Source organism: Rhinatrema bivittatum, chromosome 6 (genome assembly GCF_901001135.1).
Source record: "Rhinatrema bivittatum chromosome 6, aRhiBiv1.1, whole genome shotgun sequence".
NCBI lineage: Eukaryota > Metazoa > Chordata > Amphibia > Gymnophiona > Rhinatrematidae > Rhinatrema > Rhinatrema bivittatum.
In genome coordinates this window covers 148,513,033-148,535,315 of record NC_042620.1, presented here as the reverse complement: position 1 = coordinate 148,535,315, position 22,283 = coordinate 148,513,033, and the positions used below count along the sequence as shown (strand labels likewise).

The 22,283-nt window shown below is 46.9% G+C and overlaps 1 protein-coding gene across 1 annotated transcript in view; it reads right to left on the bottom strand.

The window, feature by feature from the left end:
- The window catches only part of HSPD1 (heat shock protein family D (Hsp60) member 1), an 83,164-nt gene that overhangs the window by 21,797 nt on the left and 39,084 nt on the right, over positions 1-22,283 (bottom strand). Inside the window, exons 7-9 of the mRNA XM_029606048.1 lie at positions 15,225-15,393; positions 14,651-14,750; positions 7,887-8,132 (exon numbers count right to left, since the gene is read on the bottom strand). Coding sequence (XP_029461908.1) covers positions 7,887-8,132; positions 14,651-14,750; positions 15,225-15,393 — 515 coding nt within the window. The remainder of the gene's footprint in view (positions 1-7,886; positions 8,133-14,650; positions 14,751-15,224; positions 15,394-22,283) is intronic.

Below are 22,283 nucleotides of genomic sequence, written 5' to 3'. Positions count from 1 at the left end.
TCAGTCACACACATGCTCTCTCACACACTTTACACAGATGATCTCAATTAAATGCTCTCACTTACACACAGGCTCTCATTCACAGTTACACATGCACACTCTCAATCACACATACATTCTCACACTTATAGACAGGCTGGCTGTCTCATTTCCCGCCCCCTCCCACCCCAAGCACAAATGGTAGCTGCAGCAGCCTCCACCTCTAGCCCCCGCAGGCCAAGAAAGAAGAATCCCATCGGCTACGGGAGGCTAATTCTGCTGTCTCCTGTGCCGATTTCTGGCTGCTTCTGATTTTGTTTCAGGCCCACACTACTGCTTGGGGCTGCCGCTGCTACTTTTTCATGCAGCATGGCTCTTTCTTCTTCCCGCGCACCCCACTGCACACAACGCCCTGTTCCGGGCCAGGGTGGGGGCAGGTGTGGTAAGAAGAAAAGGCCCGGCTGCAGTTGCCAGCCTCCACTAATACCGCCGCCTTTCCCATCCAAGCTTGAACGTGCTGATAGCCCGGGCGGCAATGGCAGCAGTGGAAGATTGCTTGCCTCTTGCTCAGTGAAGGAAGGGGGGGGGGGGGGGGGGAAGAGCAGTAGGAGACCGATAGCACGCGACACACCAGTTGAGAAGCTCTGCTCTAAGCAATGGGTATTGTTAGAGCAAAACTGCGTAGGCTCTGTACTGGCCAATGTCCTGCACACCGCGGGAATGGACTTCATTCCCCCCAAGTCTCCAAACTACACTCACCATCTGGAAATGATGGAAATCTAAATTAATAGGTACGAAGCAATATTCCGCTTTGTCATCTATTCGATATCTTAGGGAATTCCCTATGGGTCAGAGGAATCCAGCCTTTCAGAGATGGGAGGACCGGGGCTTGACTAACTTAGGCGACAGGGGATGGTTCCCTTTTTGGATCTACAAAATACGTTCCAATTATCAAAGGAGGACTTTATAGCCTATACACAAATAAAGACATTTTATGGGTACCAAGGGTCCCCTGTCAGGACCTACAACACCCTTGATCGATATTTGAAGGATATTGCATACTGGCAGGACAGCTACAGAAGGGTATATCTAAGGTCTATCAACTGCTTATCAATAGTGAAGAAAGGAGAGCCGCACACTTAGTGGCATGGGAACGAGACTTAGGAACCCAGTGGAGAGGGGAAAAATGGGAGGAGTGTTTCTGGACGCCAGGATGGTTTTCGATGTCCGCATCCATGATGGAAAACAGATATAAACTTTTGTATCGGTAGCACTATTCTGTAGTGAAAGTGGCGCAATGGCTACCAGGGCGATCCCTCCTTTGATGGAGGCAGTGTTCCCAAATTGGCTTGTGTTGGCATATGTGGTGGCAGTGCCCCAGGATACAACGGTTCTGGACCTCATGCCAACAAATGTCTGATGAAGCGTTAGGAGTTCAGGTCCCCCTACAGGCAGATTATTGGCTTTTAAGGCTCCCATACCAGGACTTAGACTACGAGAGACAGAAAATATTCATATTCTTTACGACAGCTGCCCGTCTGCTGATTGCAGCCCGGTGGAAAACCCCAGACCCACCGGGCATATCACAGTTATGCACCAAACTGAGCTGAGAACATACTTCCATTGGTAGGTGGAGGCAGATCGAGTAATCTTGAGACATTGGGTTCCAACATGACTGCAGGGAACATTGGAGCGGCAGCATGTGTGCCCTTGCCCATGGTACTACCTCCAGGGTTGACGCCATCAGGCCGAGGACCTGGGGAAGATTCCACACCCTGGGGTGCATTGTGTTCACCAACCAACGCACTTGGCACATCTGCTTCCTTATCCTGGAGGGAGGAAGACTTTGTCCTGCTTGGTGTCGAACCAGACTTCCAGCTACTCTAAGGACTGGGAGGACTTGAGGCTGCTCTTGACCATGTTCACAACCCAACCAAGTTCCTGAAGCAGGGACGTGACTCTGCTGGTCATCTGGAGGCTAATCTTCCAACAACTTTGCTCGGATCAGCCAGTCGTTTAAGAAAGGGTGCACCAGGATCCCTTCTTTCCTCAGTGCCGCCACCACGATCACCATCATTTTGGAGAATGTTCTGGGGGGCGGTTGCCAGGCCAAAGGGCAATGAATAGGAAATGCTGGTGGTCTTGACGGATTGGAATATGAATGTAGGCCTCAGAGGTCCAGGGAGATTAAGAACTTTCCCGGTTGTACAGCCATTATGATGAAGCGAAGAGTTTCCATGCGGAAGTGAATTATTCGCAGATGATTGACACCCTTTAGGTCCAGGATGGGGTGAAATGAACTCTCCTTCTTGGGTACAATGAAATAGATGGAACAACGCCCTGTATTTTCCTGGGGTGTAGGTACTGGAGTTAGAGCTCTCAAACTGAGGAGCCTTATCAACATAGATTCCACTCCCAGTTTCTTGTGCTGGGAGTGACGGTTTGACATCATGAACATGTCCTAAGAGGTGCTGCAAAATTCCAGAGCGAATCTTTCTCGTATGTCCTGTACCCATTTGTCAGACATGATCTCAACCCACCGCTGATAGAAGAGGTATAGTCAGCCCCCTATCTCCCCAACCTGTGGATGGGTCGGCCAAACTTCATTGGGAAGTTCGATTTGAACCTGAACCAGAACCAGTTCCTCTTTTTGGTTGTCGGATCCGAAAGAACTGAGACTTTCCCCGAAGGTCGAGATGTCTGACATGATGAGTTTCAGTAGGCCAAAAGCGCTGGTAGCCCCTGGTCAGACCCCTCATGGGCGAGGGGTGCTACAACCTCTTTCTTATCTTCCAGTAGTCACGGCACTGGAGATTCACCCCACTTACTGGCCAATTTTGCCAACTTTTGCCAAAGTGCGTGCATCTTTGTGAGGTTTGCCTTAGAGGTAGTGTCCACTGACCGATTTCGCAGCCATAGCTGTCTTCTAGCTGCCACTTCCAAGGCTACTCCTCTGGCTGAGGTACACACTAGGTCAGAGCTTGCATCCGCTAGGAAGGCCACGGCGGACTCCATCGCCTCTCTGGAATGCGCCCCTGAGCTATCTACCTCTTGAGAGAGAAGCAGACATGAGTGAGCCACCAGGGCACAACAAGAAGTGATCCAGTGTCACTGCTGTTGCATCAAAGGCTTGCTTAAGGATGGACTCCAACCACCAATTGTGTGCATCCTTCAAAGCCATTCCTCCCTCTACTGGGACAGTTCGCTTCAAAGTGGCGCAGACCAGGGCGTCCACTTTTGGGAAACGCAGGCGTTCTCTGGCGCTGGGTCCAGCAGGTACAGTGCCTCCAATGCCAGACCTCCTTTAAAAGCTGGCTTCCACAGCATCCCACGCCAGGTCAATCAACTCCTGGATGGCTTCCAGCATCGGGAAATAGTAAGAGGCTTTCCGTAGAGACTCCAGGATGGGATTCTTCTTTGGTTCCATCATGGAGTCCTTGCTGGGAACTACCAGAGTCTTCAGGGTCTGGGAAACCGGGGCCGGCAATTCATCTCTGTGGAAAAATCGTAATATGGTCCGGTATGGCTCCAAGCCTGGAGGGATTTCCCTGTCCTCCAATGAGTCTGCATCCCCTTCATCGTTCGTGGTATCTGGGTCCCTGTCAGGGATACCGTTGGTGAGGCGAGACATGTCCTGAGGCTTGCTAATAGGGCTGGGAGGACAAGGTCTTCCTAGCTGGGGCTCAGTCCGGGCAGTGCCTGAACAAAGGTTTGAAGGCCCTGAAAGAATTCCACCCAAGAAAAGGTTGCCGGGTCCATACCTAGCCCAGGAGGAACTGGGGTAGGCACTGCTGAACTGCTGTCTCATGAGGACGACGCAACCCCAGGATTGCTTAAATCCAGGGTGCTACTGGATAAGGTCGTGGCTGACCCGTCCTCTGACTGGGAGGAGCCGGGCTTGGAGAAGTTCTGAGAGTCCAGCCCTCCCTGGGCCTCCTCACAGTGATGACACAAAGGATTCCAGGTCAGACTGTGCAGCTGTTATGAATCGGCTCCTGTGAAGGGAGGAGTTAGCAATCTCTTGTGCTCTACTGCTCAAGAAGGGAGGAGTTAATCTGTTATGATCAGCTCCTGTTGAGGGAGTAGTAAACAGTCTGTTATGAATCTGTTGCTGAAGACTCCTGATGGGGAAGGAGTAGCAATCTTTTACCAGCGGAGTGCTTGGAGAGGGCACTCAGCTGTAGAAGAATGTGGATAGGTGGATCCTTGGGCTGATGGCAGATGACTGTGCCCCCAGGAGGATATCCTGAGAGGGACCACCAGCTAGGCTTGGGTATGGAGACAGACACAGATAATTCTTTTATTAGACAGGTTAGTAGAACCACCAGAGGTGGCAGTAGTGAGCTGATATGCCCGGCAGGGCTGAAGTCCTCAGGGTTGCTGAGCTGTAGAGAAACTATAGATAGCGAGTAGACAAGGTATGTTGTATTCATAGTCAGAACTGGATGACAAAACTCACATAAGGTCTTAAGGAAGCTCAGTAGCTGGAAAGGGTTAGGCCCTCGAGGAGCGAGTATCTGTTCCTAGCTGCAATCTGAAATAAAGAAAAGAGCGAGGCCCCTGAGGAGCGGGTACCCCTGGTAAGTCTGAGGAGGCAGAGTAGCTTGGGAGTAAAGCCGAAGCAATCCCCTTGCTAACTCGATTCGTTAGCGAATACTGAGACCTTTTATATTGGAAGCGGATGACGTCATCTCAGGGGGATGCCCCCGAGGTTCGTGCCCTTGCTGGTACATCAATCAGAGTGCGCTCGCCTTACATCAGGCAACATGGCAGATTCGCAGCGTCGAGATGGTTCGGGGACACCGGAAGGAGACAGCAAGAAGACGCTGCGGCAGCTAACCGTCTGTCAGACCTGGAGGGAGTCGCCACAGAGGTAAAGAGGGCAGAGTGAGGGCGTCGAGCAGCGACTGACGCAACAGCAGCCCTGATATGGCAGGCAGCACAAAGAGTGTTACTTGTGCTTCTTTGTTGCCGGAGCCATAGTTCAGTGTAGCTTGTGCATTGAGCCGGCTAGCACTTTGATTCAAGCATGCACAAATCCACCCTGACGCAGCTATGGGGGAAAAATGTAGCCACACATCTGCACGCAAGATGGCGCCACCGCGGCCTGCCACGTGGAATGCCCAAGCCTGAAGTGGGGCCTAGCCCATTGGAAGGCCACTCAACCTGCTAGGAAATCCCCTTCCCTTGCCTCAATGGGATTGGGAATGTTGTTGGTACAGCTCGCTGAGCAAGAGATTGGAGGAAAATTTACCAGAGCCCTTCCAAGTCTCTGAATCTGAGGAGTCCTACGTTTATTTAACTGGGCTCAGTGCTTACCAGATGACTAAGCATATGTACTAGTACATATGCTTACTCATATGTACACAATATGTACTAGTGCATGAACATCGGTATATAAAAGCCTTTAAATACATTAAATAAATAAATGAGTACAGAGACTGTCTCCAGCTGCAGGAGAGAAAATGGCATCTGTGGTCACTGCCTCACTCTGCCTCCTGCATGCGCTGCTTTTCAGCTGAATTAGCAGCTAAGTCCATGCTGGGAAACCCAGCTACCGGCCCAAGGTACACCTCTGAGGGACCACGGAAATCACCTCAGGAATTTTCAACTGGGGAAGGGACCTTTAGGTATCACTGCAGGAGAGCAGGGCTTTCTGTTCCTGAATTTAGAATTTCAAAATGTCTCTTTTCAAAAAGCTCAAAGCAATCCCCATAGGGAAATGCACATCCACCATCTGCTGGAGACAGGGAATACTGGCAGGCTGGGATCACTGCAGGGTTATATATACTGTGACGACAGCTTGCTCAGTCTCCATATGCAGGCAGGGGAGCATAAACCCATTGGTCCTCAGTCCATCTGTCTACATGAAAGGAATTTTTTTTTTTAATTAGGGTTGTAGCAGCTAATAACACATGCAGACTACTTCCAAGCCTTCTGGTTAAGGGTAGGGGGCACTTCCAGTCTATGAAGACTTACAAAAATAAATAAATATATATATATAATTGCGACTGAGAAGGTACAGAGAAGGGCAACCAAAATGATAAGGGGAATGGAACAGCTCCCCTATGAGAAAAGACTAAAGAGGTTAAGACTTTTCAGCTTGGAGAAGAGACGGCTGAGGGGGGATATGATAGAGATGTGTACAATTCTGGTTGCCACATCTCAAAAAAGATATAGTTGCGATGGAGAAGGTACAGAGAAGGGCAACCAAAATGATAAAGGGGATGGAACAGCTCCCCTATGAGGAAAGGCTGAAGAGGTTAGGGCTGTTCAGCTTGGAGAAGAGACGGCTGAGGGGGGATATGATAGAGGTCTTTAAGATCATGAGAGGTCTTGAACGAGTAGATGTGACTCGGTTATTTACACTTTCGAATAATAGAAGGACTAGGGGTCATTCCATGAAGTTAGCAAGTAACACATTTAAGACTAATCGGAGAAAATTCTTTTTCACTCAACGCACAATAAAGCTCTGGAATTTGTTGCCAGAGAAGGTAGTTAGTGCAGTTAGTGTAGCTGGGTTCAAAAAAGGTTTGGATAAGTTCTTGGAGGAGAAGTCCATTAATGGCTATTAATCAATTATACTTAGGGAATAGCCACTGCTATTAATTGCATCAGTAGCATGGGTTCTTCTTAGTGTTTGGGTAATTGCCAGGTTCTTGTGGCCTGGTTTTTGGCCTCTGTTGGAAACAGGATGCTGGGCTTGATGGACCCTTGGTCTGTCCCAGCATGGCAATTTCTTATGTTCTTAAAATGATGAGAGGTCTAGAACAGGTAGATGTGAATCAGTTATTTACTCTTTCGGATAATGTCGGATAAATTCCTGAAGCACAGGAGAAAGCAGAGGAGGGGAGTATCTGCCCTCCTTATACAAGGCAGGACTCCTGCCACATGGAGACAAAATGGCCCCTGTCTTTGCTGCCCCCCCCCCCCCGGGCCTCCTGCACATCTCCTGCAGCCCAAGTGCAGTGTCTGCTCCTGGAAGTCTTTGTCAAGGCTCCCTCACCTCCAGAGACACAGCCAGGGTAGAGTTAGGCTGCACTGAGGCAAGAGTGCCTCTACCCGCAGGCCTGACAGGATATCCTGTGTTCAGCAGGAGGCAGCATGGAACACACGACACGGCTCGCAGCTAAAAATAAAGAGGAGAAAAAATAAAGCTGCCGCAGCTGCATCACTATCCGGACTCCAGGTGCTGAATGGACAGCAGGAGCCGCACAAGTCCCTCTTCACCCTGATGCAGAGCTGACAGCATCAGAAAGGAGAAACACTCACCGACAGCCCTTAAAAGACATCCAGCCTCCCCAGCCCCTCAGAGGAAAAGTCAAAAAGGTATACTCTCCTGCTTCTGGGGCTCCAGGACGCTACAAAAGACCAGCTTGAGTGGGAGGCCCTCAGGGGGAAAGAGGGAACCAGGATCCCTGGCTTTCCCTTCCTCTGGAATTAAGGGTAGAGTCTGGCTGGGGCTATCCAACCCTCTGCTTGCCTTCAACCAGAGGGATGGCCCACAAAAGGTACCTAACACCTCTGATCTTCTTTCCCTAAACTGTACTATTTTATTTTCGCTTTGACACACTGTAGGCTTGCACCTCTACCATCTGCTGGAAACAGATACTCAGGGACTGAAGGTAGCATGGTGTCAGTAAAGCTTTTCTTCTGTCTCTATCTGCTGGTAGAGATGAAAAACCATGTGTGAACTGATCTGGGGTATGAACAGGAACATTGCTTTAAGCTTTTAGAATACAAAAAAGTTTGATAGCAACTGTGACAGGAAACTTTTTTTTTTTTAAACCCTTACACTGAGATATAGCCATTGCTGCACAAAGTATAACAGAGGGGAAAAAGTTGCACCATGATTAAGATTTGAGACAAAAAAAAAATGGCTGCCCCTTACACCAGATAGGTCTTACCTTAAGTACAGCTACTCCATCAGAGAGCTTGGCCAGTCTCTCATTCAGTTTCTCTTTCTCATATTCACTGTTGGTAACATCTAACTGTTCCAGGATTTCCTGAATCCTTTTCTCAATGTTCGACTTTTCACCCTTCCCCTTCAGAAGCATGGTGTCATCTTTAGTGACAATGACCTCTCCTACTTTGCCAAAGTCATGGGTCTGGATGTCTTCAATATTTAGACTCAGCCCTTCTTCTCCGAAGACCTGAAAAAGTCCAGTTTGTAAACGTTAGCTTCTAGTGTTTTGATGTACTGCTCAACACTAAAACTGTAAACCTGTTATCTCATAAGATACTCTGTCCTAAATGATAGTTTGAAAAGCAGGCTAATTATTTATTTTATTTAACATCTTTTATATACCGGTATTAGTAGGGACATCATGCCGGTTCACAATAAACAGCAGAATTGAAATTACATAATAACAAGGGAGCGTAACTAGGAGGGGGGATAAATTGAGAACAGAATGGAAGGAATAGTTAAAACAACAAGAGGTAACTCAGAAGAGACTTAAGTAGAAGCTTAATGTGCAGTATCTTGGGGAAGCAGACCAGGGGGGGGGCGCAAGTAAACAAGGTCCTATTCTGGGTAGGCACGTTTGAATAACCAGGTTTTTAATTTCTTCTTAAATTTAACGGAGCATGGAGCGCTCCGTGACTGGTATGAAAGATTTTATTGAAACCTTTGGTTCCTCCCGATGCAGCCACAGTGAAACATGGGACCGTGTCGGGGGACTCTGATAAGTTACTGCTTTGTTATCTGTGGAGTTGCCAGTTATACAATTTAAAATAAATAAACATTAACTTGGATTTGAAAATTGGTGGAACTGAAGATTTGTACTTGCACCATTGACTTAGATTTCAATTACCCCCAATATTGACCGAGTAAATGTATCATCGGGACATGCTAGAGATAAAATTTCTGGATGGAATTGGTTCAGGAACAGACAAGAGAGGGAGCAATTTTAAATCTAATTCTCAGTGGAGCACAGGATTTGGTGGGAGAGGTAACTGTGGTGGGGCCGCTTGGCAATAGTGATCAAATTTGAATTAATGACTGGAAGGGGGAAATCCACGGCACTAGTGCTAAACTTTCAAAAGGGAAACTTAGGTAAAATGAGAAAAATAGTTAGAAAAAAACTGGAAGGAGCAGCTACAAAGGTAAAAAAAGTGAGCAAGAGGCGTGGACATTGTTAAAAAATACCATCCTAGAAGCACAGTCCAGATGTATTCCTCATATTAAGGTGGAAGGAAGGCAAAACGATTACCGGTATGGTTAAAAGGTAGGTGAAAGAAGCTATTTTAGGCACAAGATCTTCATTCAAAAATTGGATGAAAGATCCAACAGAAGAAAATAGGACAAAGCATAAGCATTGACAAGTTAAGTAAGACATCGATAAGACAGGCAAAGAGAGAATTTGAAAAGAATTTGGCCGTAGAGGCAAAAACTCACAGTAAAAACTTTTTAAAATATATTCGAAGCAGAAAGCCTGCGAGGGAGTCAGTTGGACTGTAGATGATCGAGGGGTTAAAGGGGCACTTAGAGAAGATAAGGCCATCGCGGAAAGATTAAATGATTTTTTTGCTTCGGTGTTTACTGATGAGGATGTTGGGGAGATACTCGTTCCGGAGAAGGTTTTCATGATTCAGATGGGCTGAACCAAATCACAGTGAATCTAGATGATGTGGTAGGCCTGATTGACAAACTGAAGAGTAGTAAATCACCTGGACCGGATGGTATACACCCCAGGGTTCTGAAGGAACTCCAAAATGAAATTTCAGACCTATTAGTAAAAATGTGTAACCTATCATTAAAAATCATTCATTGTCCCTGAAGATTGGAGGGTGGCTAATGTAACCCCAATATTTTAAAAGGGCTCCAGGGGAGATCCGGGAAACTACAGACCGGTTAGCCTGACTTCAATGCCAGGAAAAATAGTGAAAAGTGTTCTAAACATCAAAATCACAGAACATATAGAAAGACATGGTTTAATAGAACAAAGTCAGCATGGCTTTACCCAAGGCAAGTATTGCCTCACAAATCTGCTTCACATTTTTGAAGGGGTTAACAAACATGTGGATAAAGGTGAACCGATAGATGTAGTGTACTTGGATTTTCAGAAGGCATTTGACAAATTCCTCATGAGAGACTTCTAGAAAAAGAAAAAAGTCATGGGATAAGTGGCAATGTCCTTTCGTGGATTACAAACTGGCTAAAAGACAAGAAACAGAGTAGGATTAAATGGACAATTTTCTCAGTGGAGGGGAGTGGGCAGTGGAGTGCCTCAGGGATCTGTATTGGGACCCATGCTTTTCAATATATTTATAAATGATCTGGAAGGAAGACTATGAGTGAGGTAATCAAATTTGCAGATGATTCAAAATTATTCAGAGTAGTCAAATCACAAGCAGATTGTGATAAATTGCAGGAAGACCTTGTGAGACTGGAAAAGTGGGCATCCAAATGGCAGATAAAACTTAATGTGGATAAGTGCAAGGTGATGCATACAGGGAAAAATAACCCATGCAATAGTTACACAATGTTAGGTTCCATATTAGGAGCTACCACCCAAGAAAGATCTAGGCGTTACAGTGGATAACACATTGAAACAGTTGGTTCATTGTGCTGCGGCAGTCAAAAAAGCAAACAGAACGTTGGGAATTATTAGAAAGGAAATGGTGAATAAAACGGAAAATGTCAATGCCTCTGTATCGCTCCATGGTGAGACCACACTTTGAATACTGTGTACAATTCTGGTTGCCGCATCTCAAAAAAGATATAGTTGCGATGGAGAAGGTACAGAGGACAATGAACAAAATGATAAAGGGGATGGAACGGCTCCCTTATGAGGAAAGGCTAAAGAGGTTAGGACTTTTCAGCTTGGAGAAGAGATGGCTGAGGGGGGATATGATAGAGGTCTTTAAATTCATGAGAAGTCTAGAATAGGAAAATGTGACTCGGTTATTTACTTTTTCGGATAATAGAAGGACTAGGTGGCACTCCATGAATTTAGCAAGTAGCACATTTAAAACTAATCTGAGAAAATTATTTTTCACTCAAAGCACAATTAAACTCTGCACTAACCACATCCTCTGGCAACAAATTCCAGTCAGTGTAGCTGGGTTTAAAAATGGTTTTGATAAGTTCTTGGAGAAGTTCATTAACTGCTATTAATCAAGTTGACTTACGGAATGGCCGCTGCAGCATGGGATCTTCTTAGTGTTTGGGTACTTGCCAGGTTTGGCCACTGTTGGAAACAGGATGCTGGGCTTGATGGACCCTTGGTCTGACCCAGTATCATAATTTCTTATATTCCTATGACCCTGCAAGCTGATGTAACAGTGACCAGGAATATGATCTTCCAGGAAAGGTACTTCAGGTTGCAAGATCGCAATGGTTCAAACGCAGACTCCATGAGTTGTGACAGGACCATGTTGAGATTCCAGGAAACTGCTGGTGGGTGAGTGGGGGGGGGGGCTTTAGTTGTAACAAGCCCTTCATGAACTGCCCCACAAGCGGATGGGAAGAGATCGTGGTACCATCCATGCCCCAATGGCACTCAGGTGAATCCTCACCGAAGTGATCTGCAGGCCAGATTCTGAGAGAAACAGGTAGTCTAAGAGCGTCGGTGGGGAACAAAGGAAGGGATCCAGACTGCATTCCCCGCACCAAGCCGAAAACCTCTTCCATTTCAATTTTTAAGATTTCCTGTTGGAGGGTTTCCTGGACTCCAGTAGGACTCATGATACCCCTTCCAAAAAGCCCAGGGAATGTACAGTCACCCAGTCAACATCCAAGCCTTGAGAACCATGGCTTGGAAGTTAGGATGGCGGAGCCTGCCCTGGTCCTGAGAGACTAACACCGGAGCCGTCCCCAACTGGGGAGCACGAGAAACCAGACCTGATGGGGCCAAAAGGGGGCAAATCAGGATCATGGTGCCCTGATCCCGCTGAAGCTTCTGGATCGTTCGAGATGAAAGGAAGGGGAGGGTAAGCATACATCCTCCTGGTGTTCCAGTGAATCAAAAAGGCATCTGCAATCTATCTGCTGCTCCTCCGGCCTCCACCTTCCTGTTCTCCAAGGAAGCAAAGAGGTCTATGTCCAGGGTCCCTCATGAGCGAAAGATCCTGACTGCTACCTCTTGATTGAGGGACCACTTGTGAGGGTGGAAGGCATGGCTCAGGGAGTCCACAGGGCATTGTCCACCCCTGAGAGGTACACTGCCCTGAGGAGGATACTGTTGATGGCCCATGAAAGATGTGGACTGCCTCCTGACAGAGGGTGAAGGACCCAGTTCCCCCCTGTTTGTTCAGATACCACAAAGCTACCTGACTGTCGGTCTGAAAATTTGCATGCATAGTCATTGTGGATATCCTGAAAACCCGACTGGCTGGGGGATCCCCAGGACAGGGTTAGGAACCACTGCACTAAACGATAATGGCAGCAGCAATGGTCGGCGAGCACCGCTGCCATGGGAGAAAATAGACTGCGAAAAGAAACTTACCAGAAATGCCGAAAACCCTGACTAGTACACTACAGGAAGGCATTGAAAAGGACCCGGTGATGGAACAATATCGAAAACCGTGAAAAACCACAGTGAAAAAAAAAATAAAATTAGGTTTTCCACTAGGTCACAAACAGCCAAGGTGAGATCAGACTGCAAGGTTTACAGCTCCGCGGAAAAAAGACTGAAGACTGACCCCACGTGGACGTGTGCTATAGGGCATGCTCAGTGTGGCTAGTCAAAGTTCTAAAAACTTTGATATAAGTTTTCCACATCGGGGCTCCATCTGATGATGTCACCCATGGTGACATTCTCCTTGTCCTCAGAGATAGTTATTTTGAATGATCTAGCTAGTACTGCTGCTTTGCCTGAAGATTTCAATATCGTATATAGGCAGAAATAAAAGTTGAAACAATCCAAGCATCTTATAGGTGGTACATTTATAGTTAGGGAGCATGGCTCAAAAGCTTTGTTGGGTCAGTGCAGTCTCATTAAAAAAAAAACCAAACTAGTCGCATGTATTAGATTAGGCGACTATAAAAAATAAAATAAAAAAAAAAGGTATCCATTACAACTTGTTTGTTTACTTCATCTTTACGTTTCTAAGTGAACTAGCAGGGCAACCAATTTTTAAAACCATTTTATAACAAATATAAAATATGATGCAGCATATACCAAAAAGGTACACAAGCCATAAATGGAGAGAGAAAGAGAAAAACAGAATTTTCCAGGATCTGGGGAGGGAGGAGTTCCTACTACAGTTGTAGCCCTACTCCCTCTCATCTGACTATGCCCCCTCCCCAGGGTTTATCCCTTCACACACATCCCTTCCCTCTTTTGCACCCTCACCCACCCCCTCACCAGGCCATAACTCTCACTGATGCTGATCTGAGCCAGTGGGACAACAGTCGTGAAACCTGTCTCAGGCCCCCTCTGCAGCTTGTGGCTCAATCTCCGCTTTGAACCATGCAGCAGCATCATGTCCCGTGTGGTTGAAGTCATATGGTAGGGGTGTTAGAGGAGCATGCAATCTGAGGCATCACCACTTTTCTCCTGTCAACCCAGATCAGCAGAGGTGAGTTATCCATGCTGGGGGGTGGGGGAAAGGAGTTGCTGTGGGTGGCCAATCTAAGGTCTTCAGTCCCTGCAGGAAATATTGGCAGGAGGTGGAGACAGGGGTGGGGGGCAGCAGCACAGTCACACATCTGCAGTGGCCTATCCAGAGCAGCAAGAGACAACAAAATGTTGTCCCCGTTGCTGCCCTTAGATCTTTTTGCCACTTTAAAGTGTGCCAGTGCAGAAATCCAGGCTTGGTTCTTCTTTCACTTTGCATGAGCAATGGCATCAGATTTCCTACCTATTCTTCTGTGGTCTTGAGGCTAAGTCTCTAGCACTCCATTTAATAGAATGAAATGGCATCTGTAACTTGGATATTCTCACCTCTTAGAGATGATGTCCATTTCTCCAAACCAGTCAGATTTTCAAGAGATCCTCAGTGAATATGCCATACAAGCAGTGCACATAAATCTGTCTCATGCATATTCACAGCGGATACCCTGAAATCCCGAACGGCTGCCATTCCCTCAGGATAGGTTAGGGAATCACTGCTCCAATCACAATCCATGCAACAGAAGCTCAGGGAGATTTTCTTTAAAGGAGCTGATGGATACTGTTAATGACACCACCTCAAAAAGTATCCTTTCCTAGTGCAATTTACTGTGCAATCACAGAAACTGCAAAGTAAATGAAGTTAATATGAACCATAACATAGCCAAATTTGAGCAGTAAATTTACAAGTTGGCTTGGCAGAGGCATACTTTAAACAAAAACTAATCTAGGAAACAGGACTAATGAGGAAATGCTATCAAAAATCCTAGCACAGTGAATTCCACTCACAAAGGAGTCTTCAAAATCATTTGTCACTTCTTTATGGAAGCAAGCAAGCAAGCAAGCAAGCAATTAATTCTGGTTTTAAGAGATTATCTGTTATCAAGTACACTCTTACAAGAGGAATACACTGAACCAGAGCCAAACTGCTACTTCTTAATTCAAAAATTGTATAGCACCACCACGGGTCTCTATACCCTCACCTCTTTAGCATTTTTCATATGGATAGGGCATCAGAAGTATTAGCTAGGCTTTTCATCCAAGACTAATGACAGCATCTGAAGTATTAAGTGATAAAAGGTACACAGGCATGCTGATCAAAACCAGATACTTACTACACCCCCAGAAGCAATAGCCATGTCCTTCAGCTGGTTCTTCCTGTTGTCTCCAAAGCCTGGTGCTTTCACAGCAACCACCTGCAGACCAACCTTCAATCTAAAAAAAACAGACAAGAACACGCACAAGTGAAATAGCCAATATTTGATAAAAATGCTTCTACTTGCTAACCATGTACTATGATACAGTAAGGGGAGCCACTCAAGTCAGGATCTCTCTTAATTTAGGACCACCTTGTGCCCAACTTGCACTCCCCCACCCTAAGTCACTGCACTCTACTGGGGAACTCTCCATGCCAAGGATTAAATCTATTGTGGCAGTTCATTTTAAACTGAAAGCAGCCTTGGAACCCTCAACCAGCCTGTTTACTCATTTCTTTACACCTTTCTAAAGTTATGAGAGGTCCAATTAGAATGGCTTTTGAAAACATAGAAACGTGGACAGCAGAAAGACCATATGGCCCATTGAGTCTACCTATCCCTCCAATTTATCTTGCCTGTCCAATTCCCATCATATACCAGAGTAGCCTCATCCTAGGAGGACTCGATTAGGTGCACCGCTACAAAGACTTGCCTGTTGAGGACCAGAGTGCTGAGTGCTTCCCCATCAACATCTTCAGCAATGATGATCAGAGGTTTACGGTTAGCATTTGCGATTTCGAGGGCAGGAACAATGGACTGAATGCTGGAAATTTTCTTCTCGCTCAGCAAAACGTATGCATCCTGAAACTCACACTTCTGACCTGCAGAGTTCAAAGAAAGGTTTATGTTTTTTATCCGTTATCCTATGGTTCTGTATTTTTATTACTATACTGACAATACGAGACAGGTTTTAGAAAAAAACAAACAAACAATCTAGTCTTAAAATTTGCAGCTTAACCAACAGGAGAGACAGCAGTGGTAGCATAAGGTTCTCAAATGAAGAAATTACTTACCTGATAATTTAATTTTCCTTAGTGTAGACAGATGGACACAGGACCAATGGGTTTTGTGCTCCACCGCTAGCAGATGGAGACTGAGTCGGGTTTCAAATCTGATGTCACCTTAGATACACCCCTGCAGTGACCTCAGCCCTCCAGTATTCTCCAGTATTCTCTTCAAAAAGCCATTGTGGACATACTACTGAAAAACCTTATTAAAATTTGATTAAAAATGAATAACTAACTGTACTTTGTCTTTCACCAAAGACTGTTTTTATAAGTTACAAGTCTTAAAAAAATTGAAGCCTCTTCTTTATTTCAATGATTTTCGGATGGTCCTACAAGCCATTATTCTATCAAAAGTCGACTATTGCAATTCGCTTCTCTTTGGCCTTCCATATTCATCCAAACCCCTCCAAATGCTACAGAACTCTGCAGCCAGAATCCTTACCAATACGAATAAAAGAGATCACATCACCCCCATTCTCAAGCTCCTCCACTGGCTGCCTATAAAGCAAAGGATCCTATATAAAGTACTCACCGTAATTCATAAATCCATTCACAATATCTCTCCTCTTCAATTATGTAACCAACTACGCCCTCACTCCTCCTCTAGACCCATCAGAGGAGCATATAAAGGCACACTCTATGTACCTTCAACAAAATCCTCGCATTATAAACGTGCCATATCTACAGCAGGCCCCATTCAATGGAATGCGCTCCTACCAGACATTCGGCTTGAGCTCTGCCACTCTTCATTCAAAAAAAAACTTAAAACCTGGCTCTTTAGCCAAGCTTTTCCAGGACCATGATCATCATTTTTTCCCCTCCAACCAGCAAGAGCATATCTTCTTCACAAACCCCCATTTTCCATACCACTACCTACTTCGGTATCTAATCTCTTGCTGCAGGACACTTGAGACTTTCTCACTTATACGTTATAATTTTTATGCTCAATAAGACCTGTCAACTTAATTGTTTAAGTCTTTTTCTTTTCTTTCCTTTATCTTTTGGTCATCAATGTTACAACGTTATTGTTAAATTTTGAACTTATGTACTCTGTTCCAAGTTTCATAACCTTGTTCTATGTAATGCCTTTTGGCAATTTTCATGTTCTGTTTCAATGTAAACCGATGTGATCTTTATTTCATATAGGAACACCGGTATATAAAAATCTAAAAATAAATAAATAAATAAATACTTAAACATAAGCGCTGCATCCCAGCAAGATTATAGATGTCCTTATCTAGAGATTGGGTAACTGCTTACCCATAACCTCCTGGAATCGAGATTCACCTCATGGGTGATTCCCTGGCACCATACTTGGGCAGTCGTGGGTGGGATACAGAATCCATCTGTCTACACTAAGAAAAATTAAATTATCAGGTAAGTAATTTCTCCATTTCCTAGCGTGAAGCTGGATGGACCCAGGACCAATAGGATGTACAAAAGCTAATCCTGGACCGGGCAAGAGGCTGCCCGCAGTCCGGTTAGCACCACCCTTGCAAAGGCTGTTTCCTCTTGGGCCCGAACGTCCAGGCAATAGAACCCGGATAAGCCGTGCAAGGAAGACCAAGTCACCGCTCGGAGGATATTGATGGGAGACTGTAGCTTAGCTTCTGCTCAGGATACTGCCTGGGCCGTAGTGGAATGAGCTTTAACCTGAAAGGATAACTGCTTCCCCACCTCTACGTAAGTTCCCGTGATCATCTCCTTAACCAGCGAGTTATGGTAGCTCGTGAAGCTGCCTCGTCTTGTTTCCTTCCACTGTGAAGAACAAACAAGCGGTCCATCTTGTGCACCGGTTCTGTATGTTCTAGATACCGTACTAAAAGCCTACTGATGTTAAAGTGGCGTAGGAGGCGGTAGTCTACAGAGTCCTTGCGTCTATCTAGGTATGGTAAGGAAATGGGCTGGTTCAGGTGAAATTCCGAGACTACCTTTGGCAAGAAGGAAGGGATGGTGAGAAGCTGCAACATTCCTGGAGTCAAACAGAGGAAGGGCTCCCAACATGACAGCACCTGTAGTTCAGAAATGCGACTAGCTGAGCATATTGTCACAAAGATTACAGTCTTCAGTGTTAAAAGGCATAGAGACAGAGTACGCAGTGGCCAAAAGGAAAGCCCTGCTATGAAGTCCAATACTAGATTGAGGTTCCATAGGGGAACTGGCCACTAAGGTGGTCGGAGGTATTTAACCCCTTTTAGGAAACTGGCCAAGTCTGGATGTATTGACAGGAGGGCTCCGTTCACCTCGCCTCTGAAACAGGAGAGAGCCTCCACCTGGACCTTCAAGGAGTTGAGGGACAGCCCCTTGTTCAGGCCGTCCTGTAAGAATTTCAGAATCATGAGGGCTCGACAGAGGACAGAGCCCACGTTTCTCACACTAGGCCTCAAATATTCTCCAGATCCGCATGTATGCCAAGGATGTTGAGAACTTGTGCACAGAGCAAGGCGGCAATTACTGCTGCCGAACATCCACACTTTGTCAGGCAAGCCCTCTCAAGGGCCAAACCGTAATACAAAACAGAGTTGGGGCCTCGAGAAGGATTGGACCTTGATGGAGAAGGACCCTGTTACGGAGGGAGGTAAAGGGGGTTCTCCACCAGAAGCCTCTGCATGTCTGCATATCACGGGCGTCTGGGCCAATTCGGGGCCACCAGAAGGACCAATCCTCTGTGGCACTCGATCTTGCAAATGATCTTAGCCATGGAGGGAAGGCATGCAGTAAAGTCCACCTCTGGCAGGTCTGGACCAGGGTATCTATCCCTTGGGAGCACTGATCTCTTCTGTAACTGAAGACTCGGGGAACTTTCGCATTGTGCAATGTGCCCAATAGGTCGATGAATGGGCAACCCCAGTGATCTATCAGGAGCTGGAAGGCTCTGGTCGACAATGCACATTCTCCTGGACAGACTCTCCCTGCTAAGAAAGTCTGCTCAGACACTGTCTTTTCCCGCGATGTGGGAGACTGAGATCCCTTGTAGATTTAACTCTACCCATTCCATAAGTGGGTCTATTTCCAGAGACACTTGGTGGCTTTTGGTTCCTTCCTGGCGGTTGATGTAGGCTACAGTTGTTGAGTTGTCTGACACCACGCGGACCGCCTGGCCCTAGAGTCTGTGGCTGAAATGCAGACATGCTAGTGTGACAGCTCGTGCTTCCAGGCGGTTTATATTCCAGCGCCCCATGGTTGTCAATTCCTGACAGTGAGCTCCCCCCCCCTCCTCGGAGGCTTGTGTCCATCATGAGGACTAGCCAGTTCAGCTTACACCCTTGCTTAGGTGAACTTCCTGTAGCCACCAGAGGAGCAGAGAACATACTTCCTTCAGTAGGTGGAGGCGAAATGAGTAGTCTTACGACAGTGAGTTTCCACATGACAGCAGGGAACGTTGGAGTGGCCACATGTATGCCCTCGCCCTCAGCACTACCTCTAGGGTTGATGCCATCAGGCCAAGGACCTAGAGATAGCTCCACACCCTGGGGGCGAATTGGGTTTGTCAACTGGCGCACTTGGCCCATCAGCTTCCTTATCATCGAGGGAGGGGGGGGGGGGGAGGAAGACTGTCCTGCTTGGTGTCGAACTGGACTCCCATGTACTCTAAGGACTGGGAGACGTGAGGCTGCTCTTGTCCATGTTCACAACCCAGACAAGTTCCTGAAGCAGGGACGGGACTCTGCGGGTCACTTGGAGGCTCTCTTCCAACGACTTTGCCCGAATCAGCCCGACGTCTAGATAAGGGTGCACCAGGATCCCTTCTTTCCTCAGAGCCACTGCCACCACCACCGTAATTTTGGAGAATGTTTTGGGGGTGGTTGCCAGGCCGAAGGGCAACGCCAGAACTGGTAAAGGCGGCCCAGTCCCACAAAACATAGGAAACGCTGGTCTTGGCGGATTGGAATAGGAAGGTAGGCCTCAGAGAGGTTAAGAACTCTCCCAGTTGTACAGCCTTTATGACTGAGTGAAGAGTTTCCATGCAGAAGTGAATTATCCGCAAATGACAATTGACGCTCTTGAGGTCCAGAATGGGGCGAAAGGAACCCTCCTTCTTGGGTACAATGAAATAGATGGAATAATGCCCCGTATTTTACTGGGGTATAGCTACCAGAGTTATAGATTCCACTGCCAGTTTCTTATGCTGGGAGTGGCAAGGAGACATCATGAACATGTCCTGAGGGATGCTGTGAAATTCTTGTATGATGTCCAGTACCCATTTGTCAGACGTTCTCTATCCACCGCTGATAGGGGGCAGACTATCCCTCTTCAGTCTCCTCATCCCGTGGATAGGTCGGCCAAACTTCATTGGGAAGTTCGGGTCGAACCTGAGCCCGAATCAGTTCCTCTTTGGTTGAGAGCTCTGAAAGGACTGAGATCTTCCTGAAAGTCGAGAAGTCTGAAATGGCAAGTTTCTGTAGGGCTGAAAACGCTGGGAGCCCCTGATTCGACCCCTCATAGGCAAGGGATGCTGCGACCTCATTTTCTTATCTTCTGGTAGCCATGGTACTGGAGATTTACTCTATTTACTGGCCAACTTTTCCAATTTGCTTCCCAACAGGAGGGATCCCTTAAAAGGGCACCTTTGTGAGGTTTGCCTTAGAGGTTGCTTCCGCTGACCAATTTCACAGCCATAGCTGCGGTCTGGTCGCCACCACTGAGGCTACCCCTGTGGCTGAGTTACGCACTAGGTCAGAGCTTGCATCCGCTAGAAAGGCCGCAGCGGGCTCCATCGCCTCTCTGGAATTCGTCCCTGAGCTCGCCTCTCTGGAATTCGTCCCTGAACTATCTGCCTCTCTCTCGAGAAGCAGACACAAGCGAGCCACCAGGGCACAACAGGAAGTGATCTGCAGCGTCATTGTTATCACGTCAAAGGCTTGCTTAAGGATGGACTCCAGCCGCCTATCATGCGCATCCTTCAAGGTCACTCCTCACCCTACTGGGATAGTTTGCTTTGAAATGGCGCAGTCCAGGGCATCCACTTTCAGGAAACGCAGACGTTCTTTGGCCTCTGGGTACAGACCTCCAATGCCCAGCATCCTTTAAAAGCTGGCTTCTGGGGCATCCCACTCCAGTTCAATCAACTCCTGAATGGCTTCCAGCACCGGGAGATAGCAAGAGGCTTTCTATAGGGACACCAGGATGGGGATCTTTGGTTCAGACACTGGGAGTTCCCGGCACGGACCCTGAGTCTTCAGGGTCTGGGAGACCAGGGCCGGCAATTAATCTGTGGAAAAACCATAGAATGTCCGGTATGGCTCCAGGCCTGGAGGGATTTCCCATCTTCCAATGAAACTGCATCCCCTTCGTTGTCCGTGGTGTCTACGCCCCTGTCAGGGATACCCTTGGTGAGGGCAAGGCAGGTCCTGAGACATGCTAATAGGGCTGGGGAGGACTTGCTGGCTCTTGGTTCCTCCTTGGCGATCGATACAGGCCATCATCGTCACGATGTCTGACATCATGCAAACCGCTTGATCCCACAGCTTCTGGCTGAACTGCAAGCATGACAACTGTACCGCCCAAGCTTCCAGGCAACTGATGTTCCAATGGGGAGTCTTTGGTGTTACCGGCCCAGGAGCGCTGGAATGCCAGACAGTGAGCCCCCCCCAACTGTGGAGATTCACCTCTGTTATATCAACCAGGTCAGTGAGGACAAGGGAACTCCCTTTCTCAGATGATCCTCCCACACCACCACTGGAGGCGGGAGCAGATTTCCATTGGCAAGTGGAGCTGAAATGTATAGTCCCGAGACTGCGGGTTCCAATGAGACAGCAAAGAGCACTGAAGAGGTCTATATGCGCCGCTTCCAGGGTAGCTGCCATCAAGTCGAGCACCTGCAGGTAGGACCACAGGTGTATGGTGTTCACCAACTGACGCACTTGGGACATCAATCTCTGGATCTGAATTTCCGGTAGGAAAACTCTGACCTGCCTCATGTCAAACCGGACCCCCAGATACTCCAACAACCCAGCTCCTGCAATAAGGAGATCACCTTGCATGTCACCAGGAAGTTCTTTCCTGAGAATTGGCTCGAATCAGGCAGTCAACCAAATTAGTGTGCATCAGGATCCCTTCTTTTTGCAAGGCTGCTGCTACTACCACCACAACCTTGGAAAATGTTCTGGGAGTGGTGGCTAGACCAAAGGGCAGCACCCGAAACTGATAATGGTGCCTCAAACACCGCAAAGCATAGAAAGCGGTGTTCCAATCGGATGGGAATAGGAAAGTAAGCCCAACAGATCCAAGGAGGTCAGAAATTCCTGATTGTACCACCATTATTTGTTTAAATAAAAACAATTATAGCACCTCAATCTCTTATTTTTTGTCATTGCCATGACACGTAAACTGTAATCTGTTTTCGTTATATAACACTCAGAAGCATGTTCAAATTGCTAGGTCTAAGTTCTTTTTAAAACGAAGAAAGTCTTTTTTCAGTCTTAAGTTGGAGTAAAGCGAATTACAGACTTTAGGGCCAGGAATAGACATAGCTCAAAGTTTGAAGCTTGAACTCCACTGCCTGCTTCTTCTGCAGAGAGTGGCAAGGAGACTCCATGAACACATCCAGAGGAATACTGCAAAATTCCAACACATATCTTTCTCGTATCACCTCCAGGACCCACTGGTCTAATGTGATCTCGACCCACCACCAACAGAAGAGAGAGACGTCCTGTTTCTCTTGTTTTGGAAGGTGGGTCGGCTAGTCTTCATTGGGAAGATCA